At 31.5% G+C, this 24012-nt stretch overlaps 1 protein-coding gene across 1 annotated transcript; it reads left to right on the forward strand.

Annotated features, from left to right (window-relative positions):
- The first annotated feature begins 773 nt into the window (after positions 1-773).
- On the forward strand, positions 774-11168 carry LOC131634137 (ABC transporter G family member 32-like). Its single transcript, XM_058904798.1, has 24 exons — positions 774-1313; positions 2079-2199; positions 2340-2428; positions 3473-3557; positions 4125-4284; positions 4367-4443; positions 4542-4595; positions 4895-4985; positions 5079-5380; positions 5465-5746; positions 5967-6283; positions 6370-6530; positions 6613-6716; positions 6908-7067; positions 7202-7321; positions 7419-7510; positions 7589-7921; positions 8027-8317; positions 8623-8706; positions 8809-8942; positions 9024-9251; positions 9818-9989; positions 10074-10328; positions 10608-11168. The coding sequence occupies exons 1-24, from the start codon at positions 1039-1041 to the stop codon at positions 10875-10877; spliced, it is 4257 nt and encodes a 1418-aa protein (XP_058760781.1). The 5' UTR covers positions 774-1038; the 3' UTR covers positions 10878-11168.
- Positions 11169-24012: the final 12844 nt, after the last annotated feature.

The following is a 24012-nucleotide window of genomic DNA, read 5'->3' on the forward strand; positions in this document are numbered from 1 at the left end:
CTTATTAATAAAACTTTTTTCTAATGATTTATTTCCATTTTATATATATAATTTAGTCAAACTTTTATACCTCACATTATTTCGTATCATTCAAAAATACTACACCACAAATAATGCACCCGTGCGACAGCACGGGTCTCTGACTAGTTTGTTTATAAAAAAAATAGATATATTTATTTTAATAAATAGAATAGTAGTTAAGTGGAACCGAGAAAAAATATTTTAAGGTTTTCATGCATCTTATGAAGAATAACATCAATCTTGCTTTACCCTGACAGACAATAACTTATTTCAAAATCAACTCCAACGCTTTTTGTTCATATCAAACATATAATAACATCTCCTTTTGCTTAAAAATATCTTGAACTAGCCTTTTTTCACGAAAACAGGCATAGCAAAGTGCAAACCACCACATGCTCTAATCGCATGTACATCACTAAAAACGTTAAGCAATAAATCCATCACCCTGTGTCCCATACAACCGTTTCCCAAATCAGAATAAGTAAATAAACTTCAAAGCACTGGTTTCATTTCATTGCATCATGATTCACGCTACATTATTGCTACGTTTCAGTAGTACTACAGTACATAATATGGTTGATTGAACTGGTTATCTCAAATGACCGAAATACCCTCTCTAGAACACAATAAACAGGTGTTAAGAATCGTGAAGCGAGTGAAGATTGGAAGCGCGTCAAGTATCACGCACCATCATGCTATTTGTGTTTCCCGCGGCTATTAAATGAGGGAGTCCTTTTTAACAGCAAACAACACAACTACTATACTGAGCTTTATGGAAATCACCCACTCAGTCTGTGGAGAACCAAGAAAGAGAGTACACTCTTCCATTAATGCTTCCTCTCTTCCTCTCAACTACCTATCTACACTCATAACAATAGAACCACTTCTTCATTCATCACATTCATTACGCTCTTAATTTCTCTTTTATCTCTCTATTATCTTACTCTCTTTTTTTCTTTCTCCTTTCAAATCAAAGTTAGTTAAGAATTAAGAATTGGTAGTGCTGAGCACTGAGCAATGTGGAACTCGGCGGAGAACGCGTTCGCCAGATCGGAGTCGTTTAGGGAGGGAGGAGAAGACGAGGAAGCGTTACGCTGGGCGGCGTTGGAGAGGTTGCCGACGTACAAGCGAGCGCGGAGAGGAATCTTCCAGAATCTCGTCGGTGATAAGAAAGAGATCGATGTGAGTGAATTACAGACGCCGGAGCAGAAGCTTATTTTGGAAAGGCTTGTTGATTTCGTTGATAATGATCCTGAGAGATTCTTCCACCGTATGAGAAGCCGATTTGATGCGTAATTTCACCTCTTCCTTTATCATCACTCCTTTTTTTTTTTTTCATTCTTCGCTCTTGTTAGCAAATGCAGAATACTAGAACTTTGATTCTTAATCAATTGCGCTAATAGGTCGTTCATCAAGTTGGAAATGGCGGTAGTTCTGAATTCTGATTCACTTTTTGTTTGTTTGTGTAGATTGCTTTTTGCAAAGTTGATTTGCTTAAAATTGAGTTTGAATTGAAGATTTAATGTTTGAATAATTCGAATCTAGTGTAGTACTACAATTTATGTTCTATTCATAGTAAGCAAGAATCACTTAATAAATATTTGGATACACTCATAGATGAGACAAAAGTGATTTTCAAGTTTTAAATTGGTTTCGCATCTTTATAAGTTCTCAATTATAATTGATTTGACATCTAGTCTTTATTAACATTTTAAGAAGGCTGATTTTGAACTAAAATCAATTTTAGGACCACCGGAGTTGATGCCAGAACTTACCCGAATCAGATTAAACGGTTCAATGGGTTAGATATTGGTGGTGAAAATCGGAAAAAAAAAAATCAATTCAATTATTATCAAATTTGTGTGCTATAATTAAAAGACACTAATGTTTACTAAAATCACGTCCACCTTAACTTATAGATTATAGCGGGTTAGTCTGAATTTCTTAATCTTGCTTTAGCTGTAATAATAATATGAAGGTAGATAAAGTAAAAAACAAATTTATGGTAGTTAATTAATTTCACTGAATTTGTTTTACTTGATGCGCGATCTCTACAGAGTTCATTTGGAGTTTCCGAAGATTGAAGTTCGATTTCAAAACTTAACCATTGAGACTTTTGTACATGTGGGAAGCAGAGCTCTGCCTACAATTCCAAATTTCATCTGTAATATGACTGAGGTGCTTTTTTTTTTTTTTTTTACCTTTCTCTTTTTTGGTTTTCCAGTTCATTGTGGTTTTTATTTTTAGACCTTGAGTTAAATTTTCTTTTTGTTTCAGTTTATAATAGCTTGCTAATTTGATTTTCGTTTTGTGATTAGACTCTTTTAAGACAGTTGCGGTTATACAGAAGAAAGAGAAGCAAATTGACAATTCTTTCTGATATCAGTGGGATTATTAGACCTTCAAGGTAAGTGATGAAAGCTATTTTACTATATTGGGTGCTTACAGGGTTTAAGTCACAATGATGCGTTCATCTAGCGTTAACCACACTTTGACATTTAATCACTTTCATCCTTAGCCGTGGTGGGAACTTTGATTCTTTGTTTGGTAGTAACATAGTTGTTTTATAATAATACGATATTTTTTCATTAATCATTCAAAAGGGATTTTTTGTTTGACTAACAAGTTTTATTTTTTTATGCAATGTCGATAGCAATACTTTTAAACTGTGAATCAATCAATCCTAAAGTAATATTTGAAATTAAATTTAACCAAAAGACCTGAACAGTTGGTTCACTTATATCATGACATGATTTAAACTTTTAAAAGGAAAATTTTAACCCTTTTTTTTTTTTACTTAAGAAAATTTAACCCTTAAATACATAAATGTTTACAAGTGATAAATAAATAAAAAATGTACTATTTAAATGGAATTTTTCTACTTTTTTAATAGAAATAAAACTCAATTATTTTAAATGTTTATTCTTCAAAAAAGTATATTTGTTACAAATAAATGTTTATTTATGTTACTAAAACAATATTTTCTTACTGTTTTCAGCTCGTGGTTCTTATTTTTTTTTTGGAAAAAGCTATTTGTACACTATTATTTAACACTACACCGTAACTGTATAGAAAAAACATACTTTTTTTAATTTTTAATAATTTATATTTTTTGGATTTTGTGCAAAGATGATTTTGCTGTGTTATTGAAATACGGTGTAATATACTGTGTAACCAAAAACGTGTAAAAATAGCACACCTCTTTTTTTTTATATCTTATGTTTTGAATGCTGTACTATACACCATGTGAATATGTGATATACTTGACACTGGTAAATAAAGATACCTATTTTCACTTTATACACATGATTCAAACGAAAATCACATTGATAAATAATAAATACTTTTAAATATTTCGTTTCCCAATAATTATAAACCTTAGATGCATGGTAGTTCTTGTTTCTGTTTGTTTTACTGAGTTTGATAGATTGTTGTTTTGTTATTGTTGCAGGCTAACATTGTTATTGGGTCCGCCAAGCTCTGGAAAAACAACATTGCTTTTAGCTCTTGCTGGCAGATTAGGACCTGGTTTGCAGGTATACTAAGTATTCAATTGCGTTGAACAAATTCTTATGGTGTTCCTATATATGTCTGGATGGCCAACTACTATGCCAACAGCATAGGAAGTCTTGCCAGTCAAGCTGTTTAATATTGCAGCAATACTGTTGGTTCAAAAAGATTGTTAAAAAGTTGTCAGTATCCAGACAGAGTGCAAAGCAATACATGAGTAGTTTCATGTATAATTTATGTTGAAAGTAACTACACATCACTCCTTTGTATTCAATCAATAATATTGTTTTGTATATCTTGTACGAAAAGCCTTTCCTAGTAGAAAAAAACATGCTTACACCGAGTAGCATCGGTAGTTTGCATGGAGATTTAAATTAATAAAAACAACTCCCCAAAGTCTTATTAACTGGAGACACTATATTTGGGCTTTTGCCACAGTCTGCTTGGATTTATCTCCAATAACTTGACTGGATACGAAATAACATTGTTTAGTAAATAGCATAACTAGTAGCCTATACTTACTATTCTACAATCCTCAATTTAAGACTTTGTTTTCCTCCTATCTAATTTATGTTCTTTCATGCCCTTTGAAGATGTCAGGGGACATTACCTACAATGGACATGGTCTGAAGGAGTTTGTTCCTCAGAGAACAGCAGCTTATGTCAGCCAACAAGATTGGCATGTAGCAGAGATGACCGTGAGGGAAACTCTCCAGTTTGCTGGTTGCTGTCAAGGAGCTGGATTTAAATACGGTGTGTTTCTTTTGTAATCATGTTACTTATACTCAATTTTGCTCTTTTAGATTCTGTGTACTAAATTCTGGAGTCTTACCAGATATGTTGATGGAACTTGCTAGAAGAGAGAAGAATTCTGGAATAAAACCCGATGAAGATCTTGATTTATTCATGAAGGTACATACTCATTTCATCTTCTTTTTTTTCTTTTCCTTTTAACAATTTTAAACTTCATTCATGGTCACAAATTAATCTACTCAAGATTCATTTTGCAGTCATTAGCTCTCGGTGGACAGGAAACAAATCTTGTGGTTGAGTACATCATGAAGGTATTCCCTAAATAATGTTACTCTTGAATGCACAGGAAGTTGTTATGTGGTATGACCTGAAATATTTGTTGACTTCTATTTGATTTTGGAATATTTTTTCAACTAACGGAGTTGGTGGTGCATAATAAAACTGTAGACATACCAATAAAGAAAAGAAAATCATCAAAGCTTAATTCCATCATGTTCTTAAATTGTTTGACAAGTTATCTAAAAATATATTCGTAAGCTACAATTATGTGTATTTGTATGATTATTTGGTTGTTTAGTAAAAAAAAAGTACTAAAATATTTCTCACAAAGATATTAGGTTTGGACATGTGCGGTGACACATTGGTGGGGGATGAAATGCTCAAAGGAATATCGGGAGGACAGAAGAAGCGGCTTACAACAGGTTAGTGAAACATATTAGTGGATTATCTTGTCTTTTGTACTGGCGCCTTAAAAACATTTGCAATATGCTAATAAGTTGATGTCTGATTTACAGGCGAATTACTAGTTGGACCTGCAAGAGTGCTATTTATGGATGAGATATCAACTGGTCTAGATAGTTCAACTACATATCAGATCATCAGATATCTCAAGCATTCAACACGGGCACTTGATGCAACCACAATCATATCACTTCTTCAACCAGCTCCTGAGACCTATGAGTTGTTTGATGATGTTATTCTTTTGTCCGAGGGTCAGATTGTTTATCAGGGGCCCCGTGAGGCTGCTATTGAATTTTTCAAACTGATGGGATTCAGTTGTCCTGAGCGAAAAAATGTAGCAGACTTTTTACAAGAAGTGAGTAGTAGTGATATTGGAATGAATATTTCTTAATACATTTTAACTTCAGTAACTGTTAAAACTTAAAATTCTTATCAACAGGTCACGTCTAAGAAGGACCAAGAGCAATACTGGTCCGTTCTCGACCGCCCTTACCGGTACACACCTGCTGGGAAATTTGCCCAAGCATTTTCCTTGTATCGTGAGGGAAAGCTTTTGTCTGAGGAACTAAATATTCCTTTCAATAAGCGCTATAATCATCCAGCCGCCTTGGCAACTTGTTCCTATGGAGCAAAAAGGCTTGAACTTCTCAAGATTAATTATCAGTGGCAGAAGCTTCTCATAAAACGAAATGCATTTATTTACATTTTTAAATTTGTTCAGGTAATCCTACCAATATAAAATCTACGGTACAAGTAGTTCTATGTAAATTACTTCAAGAAAAAGCATAAATTCTTGTAATCTCCTAATCTTCTTTGTTATGCGTTTGCATTTACTCATGTCTCTTTTGATTATTTTAATTTGACTTCCTTTTCTGGCTCAAGATGGATATAGCTATGAAAGGTTTATGTAGCGGATATTGACTTTTACTTACTATTTTCAGCTGATCTTGGTTGCTTTAATTACAATGAGTGTTTTTTTCCGAACAACGATGCACCATGATACAATTGATGATGGGGGCTTATATCTTGGAGCACTGTATTTTTCTATGATTACTATTCTTTTCAATGGTTTTACGGAAGTGTCAATGTTAGTTGCAAAGCTTCCAACTCTTTACAAGCATAGAGACTTGCATTTCTATCCTAGCTGGGCATATACCCTCCCTTCTTGGTTCCTTAGTATCCCAACTTCTCTCATGGAGGCTGGATGCTGGGTATTGGTATCATACTATTCAAGTGGATATGATCCTGCATTTACTAGGTAATAACTCTTATGTTCATTTAGTGTTTTCATGCATTCCAAGAGTTTCTCTTGAGTAACTATTTTGTGTCTATCTGGATCTGCAGATTTCTTCAGCAATTCTTGCTTTTTTTCTTTCTGCACCAGATGTCTATAGGCCTGTTTCGCTTGATAGGATCCTTGGGTCGGAATATGATAGTGGCCAATACCTTCGGATCATTTGCTATGTTGGTTGTAATGGCTCTTGGTGGATATATAATTTCAAAAGGTTAGTTGGGAACTACAATCTCTGCATGTTTCAAATTTTGTTTTGGTAAACTAAATTTTCTGACTAACTTATTTTGAGACAGACCGTATACCAAGTTGGTGGATATGGGGCTTTTGGGTTTCCCCTTTGATGTATGCACAGAATTCTGCTTCTGTAAATGAGTTCCTTGGACATTCCTGGGATAAGGTATAATTCTTGTTGTGATTGTGATCATTTGTTTCTTTCAGTACCATTGGTACTATTTTTCTAGTTTTGAAATGCAGATGATAATATTGCGAAGTAATGATATGATATCTACTTAACATGAGTTCTCTTCAGCAATTTCATTACTGCATGCATCTTTAATGACTCATCTTTCTATTTAATCTTGTTTACAGAAAGTTGGAAACCTGACCACTTATCCATTGGGCGAGGCAGTGTTAAAAGCGAGGAGTTTGTTTACTGAGAGCTATTGGTATTGGATTGGTGTTGGAGCATTAGTCGGATACACAATTTTGTTCAACTTTCTATTCACAATCTTCTTAGCTTACCTTAATCGTAAGACTCATGATTCTTTATATAATCACTCTAATTGTTTGATGTTGTGGTTCCGTCTTGATCTTCTTAGACCAAAATTACTTCGTTAGGAAGACATCTTATATAATATCTTGCTCTCCCAATATTTACTTCAGCTTTGGGAAGACAACAAGCTGTAGTTTCAAAAGGTGAGCTGCAAGAAAGAGAAAAGAGAAGAAACGGTGAAAGCGTTGTTGTTGAGCTGAGAGAGTACTTGCAGCATTCGGCATCAAATGGTTTGTTGATATAATTTTCAGATTATACATACATCTTTTACATGACTATATGTATAGATAAGGCTTAACATTTTATCCAACTGTTTTATCTTCCCAGGAAAGCATTTTAAGCAAAGAGGAATGGTTCTCCCATTTCAACCTCTTTCCATGGCTTTCAGCAATATCAATTACTATGTGGAAGTCCCTTTGGTACGTAAACAAATCATTTATATATTTTTTAAATTAATCCGGTAGACTAAATGCTTTTTCGTTCAATGATTGCTTCAGGAGTTGAAACAACAAGGGGTATCAGAAGAAAGACTGCAGCTGCTTGTTAATGTTACTGGAGCTTTTAAGCCTGGTGTGTTGACAGCATTGGTTGGAGTAAGTGGTGCTGGGAAAACCACTTTGATGGATGTATTAGCTGGAAGAAAAACTGGTGGTTTCATAGAAGGGAGTGTATATATATCTGGTTATCCTAAAAGACAAGATTCTTTTGCAAGAATTTCAGGTTACTGTGAGCAGTCTGATGTGCATTCCCCTGGCTTGACAGTTTGGGAATCCTTACTCTTTTCTGCTTGGCTTCGATTATCTTCAGATGTTGACTTGGAGACACAAAAGGTGAGACATAGTGACAGTATGGCTTTTTTCCGTTGTATAGAGACAAGCACAAAATAACTTTAAACATTTTTAATAGAAAGAATAACTTTCCGCATTTATTGTCAGGCCTTTGTCGAGGAAATAATGGAGCTTGTGGAGCTCACTCCACTAAGAGGAGCACTAGTAGGTCTACCTGGAGTAGATGGTCTGTCAACAGAACAGCGAAAAAGGTTAACTATAGCAGTGGAACTAGTTGCCAACCCTTCTATAGTCTTCATGGATGAGCCCACATCCGGATTGGATGCCAGGGCTGCAGCCATTGTGATGAGAACTGTGAGGAATATAGTAAATACTGGGCGAACGATTGTTTGCACCATCCATCAGCCTAGCATAGACATATTTGAATCATTTGATGAGGTATTTTCCTTATGAGAGGGCATTACATTTATAATTGAGAATTTAAAGGTGTATCTGTTAGTAGGCAACATCACCTCTCCGTCCCTTCCCCTTGCTTACTTAATGTTGATAGTGTTATGTTGTGTATGCTGTTATGCCACAATTTCTTTCTATTTTGTTATATATAAAATTTCTGTTATCCTATCCCTAATTTAGTTTAATTGATGGTTTCTGAGAGAGCATCATATGTTATCTTTATATTTGAACTTCTCTTTAACACTTAATATCATCTCATAAATCTGATGAAATCTCAATTTCTTATACAGCTTCTGTTTATGAAGCGGGGAGGAGAGCTTATATATGCAGGTCCACTTGGCCCTAAATCTAGTGAACTAGTCAGTTATTTTGAGGTCAGCTGATGCTTGCATAGATCTTCTGAATGTTCTATATGGTTTATGGTTTATGGTTTAATGGTGAATCCTCAACTATTTATAATGTTAATATCTATGTAGGCAATCGAAGGAGTTCAAAAGATCAGATCTGGATATAATCCTGCGACATGGATGCTGGAGGTTACTTCTTCAGTAGAAGAAAACCGTCTTGGAGTGGACTTTGCAGAAATCTACCGTAAATCAAGTTTATATCAGTATGCGTAGTTTTTAGCTGCAACTTTTGTACTTGAAATTTTTCTGTAAGTTAAATGTTAATATACTATCTTTTTCTTCAGATATAACCAAGAGTTGGTCGAAAGATTGAGCATACCAACCAGTAACTCAAAAGAATTGCATTTTCCAACCAAGTATTGTCGGTCACCTTTTGAGCAGTTCCTAACATGTCTTTGGAAGCAAAATCTATCTTACTGGCGTAACCCACAGTACACTGCTGTTCGCTTCTTTTACACTATCTTCATCTCGTTGATGCTTGGGACGATATGTTGGAGATTTGGTGCAACAAGGTCCTTTTCCCTCTCCTTTTTTTCTCTTTGATATTCAATTTCAAACAACAACTTGTTTTAAATGCATCATAACCTGTCCATTCTTTATCAGTTGGTAAATCTCTGCAATGCTTTCCTGCCAGAAGTCAGTATTTATGATATGATAGATCCTATATATTTGTTAACATTATGAAAGCCCCGCAAGACACTAATAATGACTAATGAGTTGACACAATCAGTTGGTTAGTCAGAATACAGCAGACATTAATTTACCAACTTAGGTTCTAGAGTAATGTGGGATTAAAAAATCATTTAAACAACCAAATGGTAGGCAAAATGGTAGATTAAAAAGTCATATTTTTTTCTCTGATACATATTTTTTATTTTACCATTAATTATATTTTAAATTTATGTCGGTAAATATTTTAGCCATGATCGAAAGTTTACACCTTCTACCATATAAATATATTCCGGGCACTTAAGGACATATTTTTTCCGCATCTGATACTGTTTATACTTTTTCTCTGATACATATTTTTTTCTTTTACCATCAACCTTATGCAACTCCCATATTTGTATTTGTAAAGGGAGACACAGCTAGATCTATTTAATGCCATGGGATCTATGTATTCAGCAATCCTCTTCATTGGCATCACAAATGGAACAGCTGTTCAACCAGTTGTTTCCGTGGAAAGATTTGTTTCGTATAGAGAAAGAGCTGCAGGGATGTACTCGGCTTTAAGTTTTGCATTTGCTCAGGTATTTTTTCAGATAGGATTACTCATTGCCTGGAATCTGCAGTTTTCCAGTAGGTTGACTTATGTGTAATGCTACGTTGTGCAGGTTGTGATCGAGTTTCCTTACGTGTTCGCACAGGCTATCATATACTCTTCAATATTCTATTCCATGGGTTCCTTTGTCTGGACCTTCGATAGGTTCATTTGGTACTTATTCTTCATGTATTTTACTATGTTATATTTTACCTTCTATGGGATGATGACTACTGCTGTCACACCAAATCATCACGTTGCTGCCATCATTGGTGCTCCATGTTATATGTTGTGGAACCTTTTCAGTGGTTTTATGATTCCTCATAAGGTATGGAAACTGATGCTTTATTGCTTCCATTTACAGTATAAAACTCTCAAAAGAGTCATTGTTACAATCAAGATGCCAGTCTTAGATATTTTTACAGAGAATATGCAAGTGTGCATTACTTATTGTTTTCGAAGTATTTTACAAACTAAAGAGTACTACTCTTGACTCTTTCGATTGGCATGTTATTTGTAATATGTAGAGTGGAAATACATCAATTTGTATTTATATTCTGAACTATCCGTCATCCAATGACTTCATTTTCTCCTTGAAATTTTACAGAGAATCCCTATTTGGTGGAGATGGTATTACTGGGCAAACCCTGTAGCCTGGACTTTGTATGGTCTCCTAACTTCACAGTATGGTGGTGATGATAAGTTGGTGAAGCTAACTGATGGACAATCGGTACCCATAAAACTAGTACTCAGAGAAGTGTTTGGGTACAGACATGATTTCCTATGCGTTGCTGCTACAATGGTAGCTGGTTTCTGCATTCTTTTTGCATTCGTGTTCGCGTATGCAATTAAATCCTTCAACTTCCAAAGGAGATGATGGGATGGACTTTGCTGTTAGTTTTCCAATACAATAAACGTGAAAAGTGTATAGCCATATAATTATAGCAAAGATCTTGTGTGCTATAGCAACACAATATCGGAATTATTTATTTTACATAATTCAGGAGCAAATTTGTTGTAAAGTGAAGTGTTGTATTATTGGTTAGTAGGTTATCCTGTTAGATATATAAAATTCAGATTACCTACTCTTTGGCTTAGTGACAGATTTTTGGCGAAACTGTAAGCAAGTTTTTCTGCATCTATATGGAATATAATCATACTGTCCTTAATTTGGTTCTCATAAAATTTCATAGATATGTCATGTAGTTCTTTACTTATTTAATCATCTTTGTCATCTGTCTCTTATATGCGATATGGAGACGTAATATGCAGAAAACATTTTTCTAGCATACTTTTTGGAGAAAGAAAGACTTAGAAAAGTGCTTGTGAGTTGTGACTCATCCGGAAGGGAAAACATTACTTGGATTATATTCATAGATGTGAATTATTAACAAAAACAATTCTTATATTGTTTATTTAGCAAACATTTGAAAATGTGTTTGTTTAAATTGGTTTATCCACCAGTTCTTACAACATAATCAAGTAGTGTATTTAAGAAATTGGTTGTAGAAAATAAATCTCTTACCAATTGATTCTTTGTTGGTATAAATTGTGTACAATATACTATCTTGTCCAGTTGGCAGTGGTGTTTACATAGTTGGAGTCGAGAGTGATCCGGTGGATGATCCTGTTGTGTTTGAACTTACAAAGCTATATGATGCTGTGAGACTCCAAGAATGCTGGATTGAGAGTGGACGGGGCTGAATAATTGTTGAAGATGCTGACTACTCTTTTGAACTTCTTGTTGAAAAAGATACTTTAATGGCGGCAGATTACGATGGAACATCGAACTTTATGAAATTAAGTTGCGGTTGCACCCAAATCTGAGAAAAATTTCACGGTGTAGACTAGAGTTGTAGAAACTAGAAACCAATAAATTTGTGTCTCGCCGCAGGTGATGATGAGATGATAATAAATAAAAAAAAAGGGTAAATTCTTAGGTACCAATGATAATAATTAGATACCGGTAAAATGATTTAGATTTTAAAATAAAATAATTGTAAAAGATGTTATGACATTGAATAATAACATTGATTGGACAAGGGTACCGGAGTGTTCACCTTTAAAAAAAATATTGTTAAATACTCTCGATAAGGCTCGAGCAATTCGTGGGGGTTAAAGTTAAGTTTTTAAGTAGTATTATAAAATGTAGATTTTATTTTGTTTATTATAAAAAAATTTAATCAAGATGATATAATGAAAATGATACAATTTTGTTTATTATAAAAAAAAGTTTTAATTGAGACGAGAAGGTGAAAATGAAAATGAAAATGAAAATGAAAATGAAAATGATAAAAAGTAAAAATTTGAATGTGTTATAAAACTAACTAAAAGAATAGAATAGAGATAAAGAGAGGAAGAGAAGTGAGAAATTAATATTGTTTTATTTTCTTCTAAAAGTACAATTTACATTATAAAGTGATTCTATTTATATAGGGAGATGTAAAATTAAAGTCATTAAGAAGGAATATGAATAGTATTAAGGATAATAAGGATGGACATCCACTTTCATTTTTATTTATAACACTCTCTTGGATGTCCATTGAGGATATGTCTCGTTAAAAAGAGTACAACATCCCTTAAAAATGTGAATTGCCTCGTTAAAAACCTTACCAGAAAAATCTAGTGGGACCAAACCTTGGTGAAGAAAAAAAGAGTGCAGAACATATATATTTTTCCCCCTCATGCATACATTTATATGTGAGACAATATTCTTTGTAGTAGTTGCTTAAAATTTCTTCTTCGAAATGACTTCATGTGGTGCTAGTAGTTATGCACTATTTGATGAAGTTGTTGCCATGAGTTGTTTCATAGATCTCCATGAAATGGATGTACTATCACATGTAAACAAATAACATGTTTATGATCTACCATTGTGATAATCTGACAAGTAACCTACATCTCTAAGATAACGAAGTATATGTTTGACTTCGTTCCAACGTCTTCGTGTAGGTGAATAATTGTATCTTACTTATAAATTGACTACAAATGATATAACAAGATGTGTATAATTAGTAAGGTACATTAGTGCTCCAATTGTACTGAGATATGGTACTTTAGGACCAATTAATTTTTCATCCTTTTCTCGGGGGCTTAAAGGATCGTTTTCTACATCTAACGATCTAACAACCATTAGAGTAGACAATAGATGATATTTGTCCATATATAAGTGTTTACAATGGTTTCTGATAAACAATCGCTAGTCTTCCAAATTAATTATTTCTTTTGGTAACTTGCAGGATCGATTAGATTGATCTTAGGACATGTGTCTAAGTTTTGGTTATAACACTTGTGATTGAACTCCTGTTCTAATGATACTTCGTTTAACAAAAGGTGTTGAAAATTTCTTAAATGTTATGACTATGGATAATATAAATTAAAATGGTTTCGATTAAAGGGATGGAATAAAGGTATCAATTGTAAAAAGACTAAAGGAAAGTACAAAATATGTAAATGATCCTAAAACTAGAGATTTCAAACTGGAAAAGTAAATGGGCTTCGAAAGGTATATAAAAGACTTTCTATTGATAAGTAAATAACTTTGAAAAGATAACAATGGTGTTTCTTATACGTACATTCTCTGCAAACTCGTTTATCTACGCTGATACTTTGAGTATATTAAGTGATTTTGTAGAAACTGAACATCGAAAATCCTAACATTAAGACTCATATTTATACTGATTAGACCCTAACGGTCTTCCCCTAACGAAATGCCACGTTGCCTTTTGCATGCGCTTCGATTCTCTGAGACTTCCACCGTCCCTCTGGCTAAAATAAATTACTTTAAATTTCAAAACCTTCCCGCTCAAAGTTCTGAAATGCAAGCAACATGGTTGTCAAAACGTATCTTCAAAATATCTCGAAATCTTCTAAGTCTTTCACTTCTTTGACTTCAAAGATATTTTAACTTGGACTCCACTTCGACATAGTAAAATATTCCTTATATAAAGAGGCTCGAAATGGTCTTACACAACCATCCTTCATGCTTCTACTTCGGAGCATAATATTTAGAACATTACATTTTCGCCTGTCGAAATCTTCAGCTAACAAGAAGTATTTCAACACTTTTCTATATAACCTTCCTGATGCACAAACATTCCATTGTCCAAATTCTCAATTTGTAAGCCTAGACATAATTTTGTTTTTCCTAGGTCCTTCATCTCAAACTCTTTCTTTAAGGAATTTATAGCTTTTGGAAGCTCTTTTGGAGTTCCAATAATATTTATGTCATCCACATAGAAAACTATTATTGCAAATTCTTTCTACATCCTTTTATAAAAATACAAGGAAAAATTGAGTTATTTGTATATCTAAAACTTACTAAATATTCATTGAGGCGATTATACCACACACGTCCAGATTGTTCCAATCCATAAAGAAAGTTGTTCAATTTGATGGAGTAGTTTTCTCGAGATCCAAAATTAGGTGCCTCTAGTATATTGAACCCTCTAGGGAGTTTCATGTAAATGTTACTATTAAGTGAGCCATATAAATAAGATTTCATAACATCCATCATGTTCAAATTAAGCTCTTCATGTTCTACAAGGCTAATTAAATATCGAAAATCAATTGAATTCACTACATGTGGATATGTTTTTATCAAAATCAATCTTAGGTCTTTTGTGAAAATTATTGAACAAAAAATCAAGCTTTATACCAGTCTTATTTTGCTTTTTCACAAAAACTCAAATATATCCAATCGGTTTCACACCTTGAGGTGTTCCAGTTACATGTCCAAAGGCGAGTCGCTTATTAAGTGGAATTAATTCTTCCTCAATTGGATATGTTTATTTTGGTTAATTCTCACTTTGTCTATAATCTTTAATAGATTTTGATTCGTGATCCTCATTATCATTTATCATCTTTACCGCTATATTTTGTCAAAACACATTTGTCAATATTGACTTTATTTTGATTTCATCAAATTCCATTTATGACGTGTTTTATCGAGATCTCTTTATTTTCATATATTTGAGGTACCTGATTAGTTCTTCTTGAACTAAAAATAAGTTATGTCAAAATACTTAGAATTTTCATATCCTCACTTGGATCATCTTTAATTTTAGCTTATTTGCTTGGTAGAGGATTATTAATATTGTAACTGACTTTTCTACCATGCTTCATGCACGGTTTCAATTCATTTGCACTATTAGATAACCCAACAGAAGAATCTATTTTGATTGTAGTATTAGCATCTATAATCTATAATTGGTTGTATAAAATTTGCAAATGAATAAATGTATAATCTTTTGAATTTCTGATTCATATTGGTTTGTATGAGGATCGAGATCTAAAATTGTTCGTTTGAACTTCTTGTTCATGACTTCAATTGCTTATTCTCTTCCCATAATATTGGGAAAATTAATTTATCATCAAGTGATAATCAGCATACTGGTTTAAAATCAAGTATTTTATTATTTGCTCAAATTATATCCTCAAAATTGGGATTCATATCACTTGTATTATTTCATGACTCATTATAATATATTATATTGAAGCAATTGGATTATACACAACACACCCAAAGATTCACTTAGATGAGAAATATTAGAATAAATTATAAGGTAAGGGAGGGACTAACATATAATATCTTTTTAGCTTGATGCGAATAAATATTTTAATGTAATTGATTGCATGTTCCCAAAGCATAATTTAAAAGTTATACTCTCATAAGTATCAATCATGAAACTAACTTTAGACGTCTAAAGAATGGATATTCAAGTCCATTTTTTATATGAACATGTGCTACAGGATATTCAATATCAATTTTTAATAATATATGTGATACTTATCAAGAAAGTTCTGAAAAGAAATAAAATAAACTAGACCGTTGTCTGAGAAAACAATTTCACAAACTTTTGGTTGTTAGTAGACAATAAATATTTTGCATGATATTTTGGTCGATGCAACCATTAATGTCATGAAAAACTCAATTTTTCTAATTTTTAATTTCCTTTAGAAACAAACAAAAATTTACTGGATTGAAGAAACTTCAGGTTTTTCAATATTAATTATTCACATCATATTATATCCAAGATGATACAACCAATTTTACCAACGATACATTTAAATGAAATTTGTAAACTTCTGACTTACAATGGCATGTGCTTCAATTGTACTAATACAAACGTAGTAAAAACTCGAAGAAAGAGCCAATAATACAAAGATATTTGTTTCACATAACACATTAATATTCAAAGTTTAATATTCAAAGATCTTTCTATTACACATTTTCAGTCTAAATTCTATTGTGCAATACAAATATATTGGATACCTCCAATACAAAGATATTTGTTTCACATAACACATTAATAAGTGAAAACTATATGGGGAAAGACATGTACAATGATAAAGTTTCTCCACAATTAATTAATCTAGAACCAGTTTCAACATCATGTACATGGTTTCATACCCCAAAATTTGCCCATACTATTTCTCTTAGATCAAAGTACAAGGACTCAAAGACATCTCTCCTAAAACAATAGCCTCCAAAATTAGGGTTTCGAATTTAATCAAGAAACTTGAACTTCTGATATCCCAATTGGACTTCATGGTCTCTCATATGCCTCATAGTATCCTCAGGCCAAGTTTCAAACTCTGATTCACAAGATTGCTCAATCTACAGTTCAAACGATCAATAATCGAATGGTTGACCTAAAAGTTAAACTATGGTCAAAGTAAAGTCAAAACTCCTGATTTTTGTCAAGCTCCTCATATTGAAGTTATATTCATCATTTTATCAAAGTTTGATCATGATTTATCAAGAAAAGCTCCAAAATCATCAAAAACCTAAGTTTCTAAATTAGGGTTTTAAGGATAAAGTCAACCCAACTTTGGCCAGCCATAACTTTCACATGGAACATCAAAAATTTCCCATCCAAAGCTTATTTTGAAGGAAATTGAATTCTCAACAAATTTGTCTCTCACATGCCAAGTCTCAAAATGCTTCATTTGAGAGATATGGACCAATACATTACAGGTCCTCCAAAAAGGTCAACGAAAACACCTTTTGGGTCAAAGCTCATAACTTGAACATGGTAGACTCAATTGAGATGAAACCAAAAGCATCATTTAGAGGACACTCTAAGCTTTCTAAAAAGCTCAAGAGCACGTTCATATGATAAAAATTGGAGGAAATACGAGGCTCAGAAGTTGGTCGATTCACAAGAAAAAACACAAAACCCTGAGTGCACAATTTGGTATTTTGGACTAATGGGCCTAAAGAATGGATCCCAAACGTGTCTATGGACCTTGTAAACATCCTGAAATTAATTATTTTATTTTTATCACATTTATTTTATTTATTTGAATTTTAATTCATTTAAATACTAATAAATTATGTAAAATATAAAATAATTAGTTTAAATATAAATATATAAATATATAATAATAATTATTAATTTTATAAGTGAAATATATAAATATATAATAATTATTATATAAATATATAATAATATAATAATTATTATAAATTAAAACACAATTTTTTTAATTTTTTTAATTATTATATAAATATATAAATATATTTATAATTAATATATAATAATTATTATATAAATATATAAATATATAAATATATAATAATTTTTATAAATATATAATAATTATTATAATTATTATATAAATATATAAATTAAAACAATCATTTTTTTAATTCTTTTTGTAAATATATAATAATTATTATAAATATATAAATAAAAAATTATAACTCATTTTGTAAGTGAAATTATTTTAATTATTTTAATTAAGATTATTTTAAATTTTAAAATATGAATCATAATAGAAATATATAATAATTATTATTCATAACTCATAAATTATATCAAAATATATAATTATTATTATTCATTACTCATAAATTATATCCAATTTATGATATATGAATTAATTAATATCATAAAATTAATTTTTGGGATTTTTTTAGATTTTTTTTGTTGTTTCGGAGATGCATCTCCGAATTTGTCAAAATCCCAATTTTTGGGATTTTTTCGGAAATGCACTTCCGAAGTCTGGAATTTTTTTTTAAAAAAAAGCGCTTCGGAAGTTCATTTCCGAAGCAGGGGTATTTTGGGATTTTCGCTGGGGGTGACCCCCATAGGGAGGTGGCTAAAGAAATTTTCTATTATTTTGATATATTTTTGGAAAGTTTATATGAAATAATAATTAGAGAAATTTGATATAATATTGTTATTAATGTGAGAATAAATTTTTATATTATTGAAAAATTGTTTATTTTTATTGAGTATTAAAAAAAAAATTATACGTTGAATTTTAATCACATGAGATACTTTTTGAATGATAATTTAAATTGTGATATTCCTTATAATGGATGCTCCAATGTATTAGAATAATACATTGATGTGAATATATGATTCAAATGAGAATAAAACTAAATATGAAACTATTTCTCATTGTGGGGGGTGTTGTCATTTGAAAAATATTCAAGCACATCTTTATAGTAAAATCTTAAATAGATTTATGTTTATTTTTATTGAGAAATAATGATGTCGCTTATAAGTCATATAAGCGGACCTGTATGAATTTAATTATGGAGACCAAGTTTAATATTAAAATTTGAGTAATATTTGAGATTCATTGACTTAGAGACGTCTTAGTCAATATTTTTTAGGAAGAAAAATTGTGACTTCCTCATTTGTGATTAAAGTAGCTACTAAATAATGAGGTAATATACTAAATAATGAGGTCAAAGTGATCCTAGTCGATCCTTTGACAAAAAGTCCTAGGAAGAAATTAATTTGTGACAAATCGAGGGGAATTGGACTTAACTAATTGAAATTAACAAGTGATAGGAACCCAACCTCTATGATTGGAGATCCCATGAAAAAGGTTCATATGGGTAAGAACAAGTCACTTGTTAGTTCTGCTAGCACCAAAAATTATTTGATTAATTTTTGCTTGCGTCATTTTCTTATGGTGTAAATGAGAAAGTGCTAGACACTGCATTATTGAGAGGATAAGCTTACGTAGCTTCTAATGAATTTCATATCCCTTATGGGTGGTGTATGATTTGCAGCATACACTTGAAGAAATCACCTATATGAGTGTTGAGTGGGGCCGCTTGTATGAGATCTTGGCGAAATCTCTAGAGCACTCATGAAATAACCAGGCACGCGCATGGCCTATTAGCGCACCACAGAGCCAACAACAAGAACAGTGGAGGTGTGATGTGAGTGGTAGACCTCTAACATACATAAAGTGTCTTTGGTTCATATAGCTTGCTACACCAATTTCACTGTATGTTAAGTACTATCATTCTAGGACTAGTTCATATAGCTTGCTACACTAGTTTGATGCATCACACCCAAGATGTTAATCCAGGAAATTCTTTTATACAACTTTTAATAACTTTTGAAATATGTGGGGGATTGTTGTAAATTTTGATGATATTTCAAAAGTTTTAAATAGTTTTTGTCTCAATTTTAAGTGAAAAATAAGAGAAAATATTTTAAAAGAAAATTACTATTATTATTTTATTCATAATTTAAAGCAAAAATTAATGTGGTCCATAATGAATTTATTATAATATTGACTTGACTTAGTCCAAGTCATTAAATATATTATTCTCTTATATGTATATGTATGTCTACTCTTTTACTTTTAGAAATAGTAGAAAAAATAAAATACTTTAACGTGATAATCTGACAAAACCTTTTTATTCTTCCTTTTCTTTTGTTGCTCTTTTGTTTTTGGATTACATCTTCCGGTCATCAAAGAGTATTTCTTGTTGTTCTGATACCTCAGATTGATAATGAGAATCTGGGAAGAACCTGTTGAATCCTGGGGGATTTGCGCTGATGAGGCGGATAAATCCTTAAGGACAGCGCCTCAGGTTTATATAATTGTTTATTATTTTGCAGGTCAAAGATCAATGATTACAAGAAAATGGACTCAAACTACATGGCTGATCAAATTCTACAACACTATAATCAGCGAGATCATGGTTCAACAACCTATCTAAGAATTATCCAAGGGTCCATATGCCACTAATGTACATTGCATCGAAGAGATTGATGCCTGTTGCTTAACCAGAACCAGGACAACCTTTGGACTCCTTCAAACATTTGATCCAGTGTTGTTGCCTTGTTCTTGAAAATAACATAATTTCTTGTTTTCCAGATAATCCAAATGCAAGCAAACCAAATTGTTCTAACTCTTAAAACTGTACTTCTAACATTTACGACAAGCGCACAAAACTGATCAAAATGCTCCCAGCCATCATTTGACAGAACCGCTGACAGATCAAACCATCTGATGACGTGAAACCATAAACCTGCAAAAATAGGACACTCAAAGAAAAGGTGAGGACCCGTTTCAACCGCATCGCAGCCTCCCATGCACTTGATACTATCCTAGGCTAAGACGCCTCTCCTAACTAAGTTATCTTTAGTTGTCAACCTATTATGAAAAAGCCGCCAGACTAGACACGATACTTTTGACGGAACTGATTTGTGCCAAATCTCAAACCAATCTTTAGAACTCTCTATTCTATTTTCTGCTCGTCGTGCCTTATAATTCCCCTTCGTTAAATACTCCTCTAAAATTTCTCGATCTCATATATCTAGAAGGCAAATGTCCCTCCACCATAATGAGCTATAAGTATCACTTGTTCTAAATAAAACCCGGTACTGCCATATCGATCTGTCAGAGCTTTAATCCACAACCCACACCTCTCTTTGCTAATTTTCCAAACCCACTTGCCTATTAACGAATAGTTAAAATCTCTCAAGTTCTTTATTTCCACCCCACCCCTCATCTATAGTTCTACAAAATTTATCCCATTTAATCTAGTTGATTTTCCTCGAATCCTCACTAACGCCCCACATGAATTGTTTAAAATAAGATTCAAGTTTAGAGATGATACCCGAGGGAGCCTTGAAAAAAGATAAGAAATAGATGGGAATTGCAGACAAGACAAATTTTAACAGAACCACTTTACCTCCAAATGACAATTGACTATGTTTCAATTTGATAGTCTAGATCTCACGACATCCAACACCGGTTGCCAAGTCTTCAAGGATCTTGGATTGGCGCCTACAGGAATCCCAAGATAGTTGAATGGGATGGAGCTAACCTAGAATGAGAAATCAATTAAATCTCTCATACGTGAACCATTTAAATAAGGTAAGTTCTTAGGTACTCGTGATAAGTAGTTGGGTACCAATACTTTTAGTGTAAATTAATTAAAAAATTTAATTTATTTTAAAATAAAAATAATTTAAAATGTGACATGACAATGAATAATTTTATTTAATTGGATAAATGTACCGGTACCCAACTAAACTCAAGGTACCGAAGTATTCACCTTTAAATAAACCATTTAATTAAACAAGTTTACATGATCTAAATACTCCCCGGTTCATTATATTCATTTTCTTTATATTTTTCTCACATCTCTAATCCATCGCCTGAACTTTTCTTTTTCTCTCGTGAATCTCTATCTCACCGCCTGCAATTAATTGCTTGTAAATTGATGTTTTATAACTTTATTATCATGTAAAACATAATTTAAAGTATTGGTGTAATCTTGAAATTTAATATCCCTACATTGACCCACTTATAGTTGCTCCAAACTAGTAACAAAACCCATTTATATCGCACAGGTTTTGATACAAGACTCGCATTTGTTTTAGATGTATATTTTTTAATTAAAAAAATTTATATTCGTAAAAAAAATAATAATAGAATGTATAGAAAAATGTCTGATATCCGTGAAAAAATAATAATTGAATGTATAGAAAAATGTCTGGTACTTGTGAAAAAAAATTGAATGTATAGAAAAATGTCCGTTACCCGTAAAAACATTAAGATCAATATAATTTTTTAATATAAAATACAATTTTGTTATAAAATATGTGAATAATAGAAGCTATATGAGAAAAATTTAAGAGAAATATTATGAATATAAAAAAGAAAATAATATTTAAAAATAAGAATAAAAGATAGAAAGAGATATATTAATTCATTAGGAAATCATATGTAATATTTTTTTGTTGGAATGAAATTATAAACGATACAGTCTTTCAAAAAATATTATATATTATAGTTTAAATTTGTAGTAGTGAATTTAGATCAATAAAATATTTTTTCCTGTATATCATTTTGAAATAAAAACTATTTGGTTCATAAATATAATTTTTCGTATATAAAAATATTTATAATAATAAAATTTTTTCTAGTATACAAATATCTATTTTGTTTAGATATCGTTTAAAAAAAATGAATCAATAGACATTTTTCTCTCATATATAAAAATAAAATCGTTTTAAAAAAGTTTATTATAACAGTAGTATAAACCTACTGACATCTATTGTATATAAATTTTTTGCATCATAATAGACATATACAACTTTTTAATCAAAAAAATTTGTATCACAAATATAATTTTTCGTATATAAAAAAATATAGATTAATAATAAGTTTTTTTCTGTATACAAATATTATTTTTCTTTAAACAAAATCATAATCTATATTATTAAAAATCATAATCTATTAAATCTTAAACTTAAATTTAAAATTTAAAATAAATATTTAATATAGCTGATTAAAATTATTCCGCTCTGAGAAATCACAATCACTAATTTTATAAAAAAAAAAAAAACTCACGCAATAGTAAAATAAGTACAATTACTATTGTGGAAAAAGCATGCATGCATAATATCTACTCATTAAATTGATGGGATAGACATATCTACTGATGTAGTCATCTCATAAAATACATCATTTTTGCACTACTATGATTTCTTTTTAATATTCTATTCTCAAACTCTCATTTATTTTTCTACCTTCATCTTAATCAATACTGAACAACCTTAACTCAAGGGACTATAACAATTACTCATAAGATATCTACTTTTCTTATTTATTATTTTCTCTTTTTTCATTATAGGAGAATCAATTTTTCACCATCAAAATTGATTAAAATTATTTAATGCGTTAATCAAACCACTTTTCTTGCAATCCCATTTTTAGACTCCTACATGACTATTATGAAAATTTTATCTACTTATTTTCATTGTAATGTCTCATCTCATATATTTTTATTCTTGAAACTCACAAATAATAATAAAAAATATTGAACTTTGTATATATTAAATAAATCATTCATTGTAACAAATAAAAGGAATTATAAAATTAATCCTTAACAAATAAAAATACGATTTTTTGTAATATCTATAATATAAGAAAATTAATGGCTGTGGAAAAGTCCATAATACCCTTATTTGATTGTTTGTCACCACATTAAAATTGTAGTTATTTGGTCTTTGCACAATAAAGTTCTTAATTTTATTATTAAAATAATACAAATCTCATATTTTATCAAACTTACCAAATGTCTCTTCATTCTCTATTTTTTCTCTATCATCACTTTCTCACTTCTTTCTTTCACAAGTAACTCATTGGAGCTCTAAGTTACTTACATATGATGGTAGAATTATGTTGATCAAGAGTGTTCTGTTTGTAGTGGTGAACTTCTGGATGCAAGTTCTGCCTCTCCTTAAGGCATAGTCCTTCATCGAATTGACTCAATATGTCGAAGTTTTCTTTGGACAAGTGGTAAAGATGTTTCCAGAAAATCCCCCATAGCCTGGAAAAAGGTTTGCAAACCTAAAGCTTATGGTGGCATGAGTATCATAGATCTGGAGATCTGGAACAATCTCTGTACGCTAAAGTTGCTCTGGAATTTGAATATGAAAACTGACTCGTTATGGATCAAGTGGATTCATGAATACTGTAACGCCTGGAAATTCGATTATTCGCTTAATCTAGACGTTCGGAGTGTTTAGTGAAGTTTTTGTATTTTGAGACGATTTAGTCGGTATTAGTTTGGGATAGCGGATTGATATTTAATCAAGAGTTTTGATATTTTCAGTATTAGAAATATTATTGAAATAATATTTGAAGTTTTGGGAATTTTCTGAGTAATTAAAATTAGACCGGAAATATTCGATTTAGTCGAATTTGGATTGTCGGTGTTATTTAAGGGCACATTT

The sequence above is a fragment of the Vicia villosa genome, linkage group LG1 (genome assembly GCF_029867415.1).
Source record: "Vicia villosa cultivar HV-30 ecotype Madison, WI linkage group LG1, Vvil1.0, whole genome shotgun sequence".
Lineage (NCBI taxonomy): Eukaryota > Viridiplantae > Streptophyta > Magnoliopsida > Fabales > Fabaceae > Vicia > Vicia villosa.

What these genes read in the sequence shown, in the direction of transcription:
- LOC131634137 (XM_058904798.1), top strand. Translation starts at nt 1,039, where the DNA reads ATGTGGAACTCGGCGGAGAACGCGTTCGCCAGATCGGAGTCGTTTAGG. An exon ending in TCATCTGTAATATGACTGAG is followed by an intron (nt 2,200 to 2,339) that starts GTGCTTTTTTTT and finishes TTTTGTGATTAG; the next exon opens with ACTCTTTTAAGACAGTTGCG. An exon ending in ACATTTTTAAATTTGTTCAG is followed by an intron (nt 5,747 to 5,966) that starts GTAATCCTACCA and finishes TACTATTTTCAG; the next exon opens with CTGATCTTGGTTGCTTTAAT.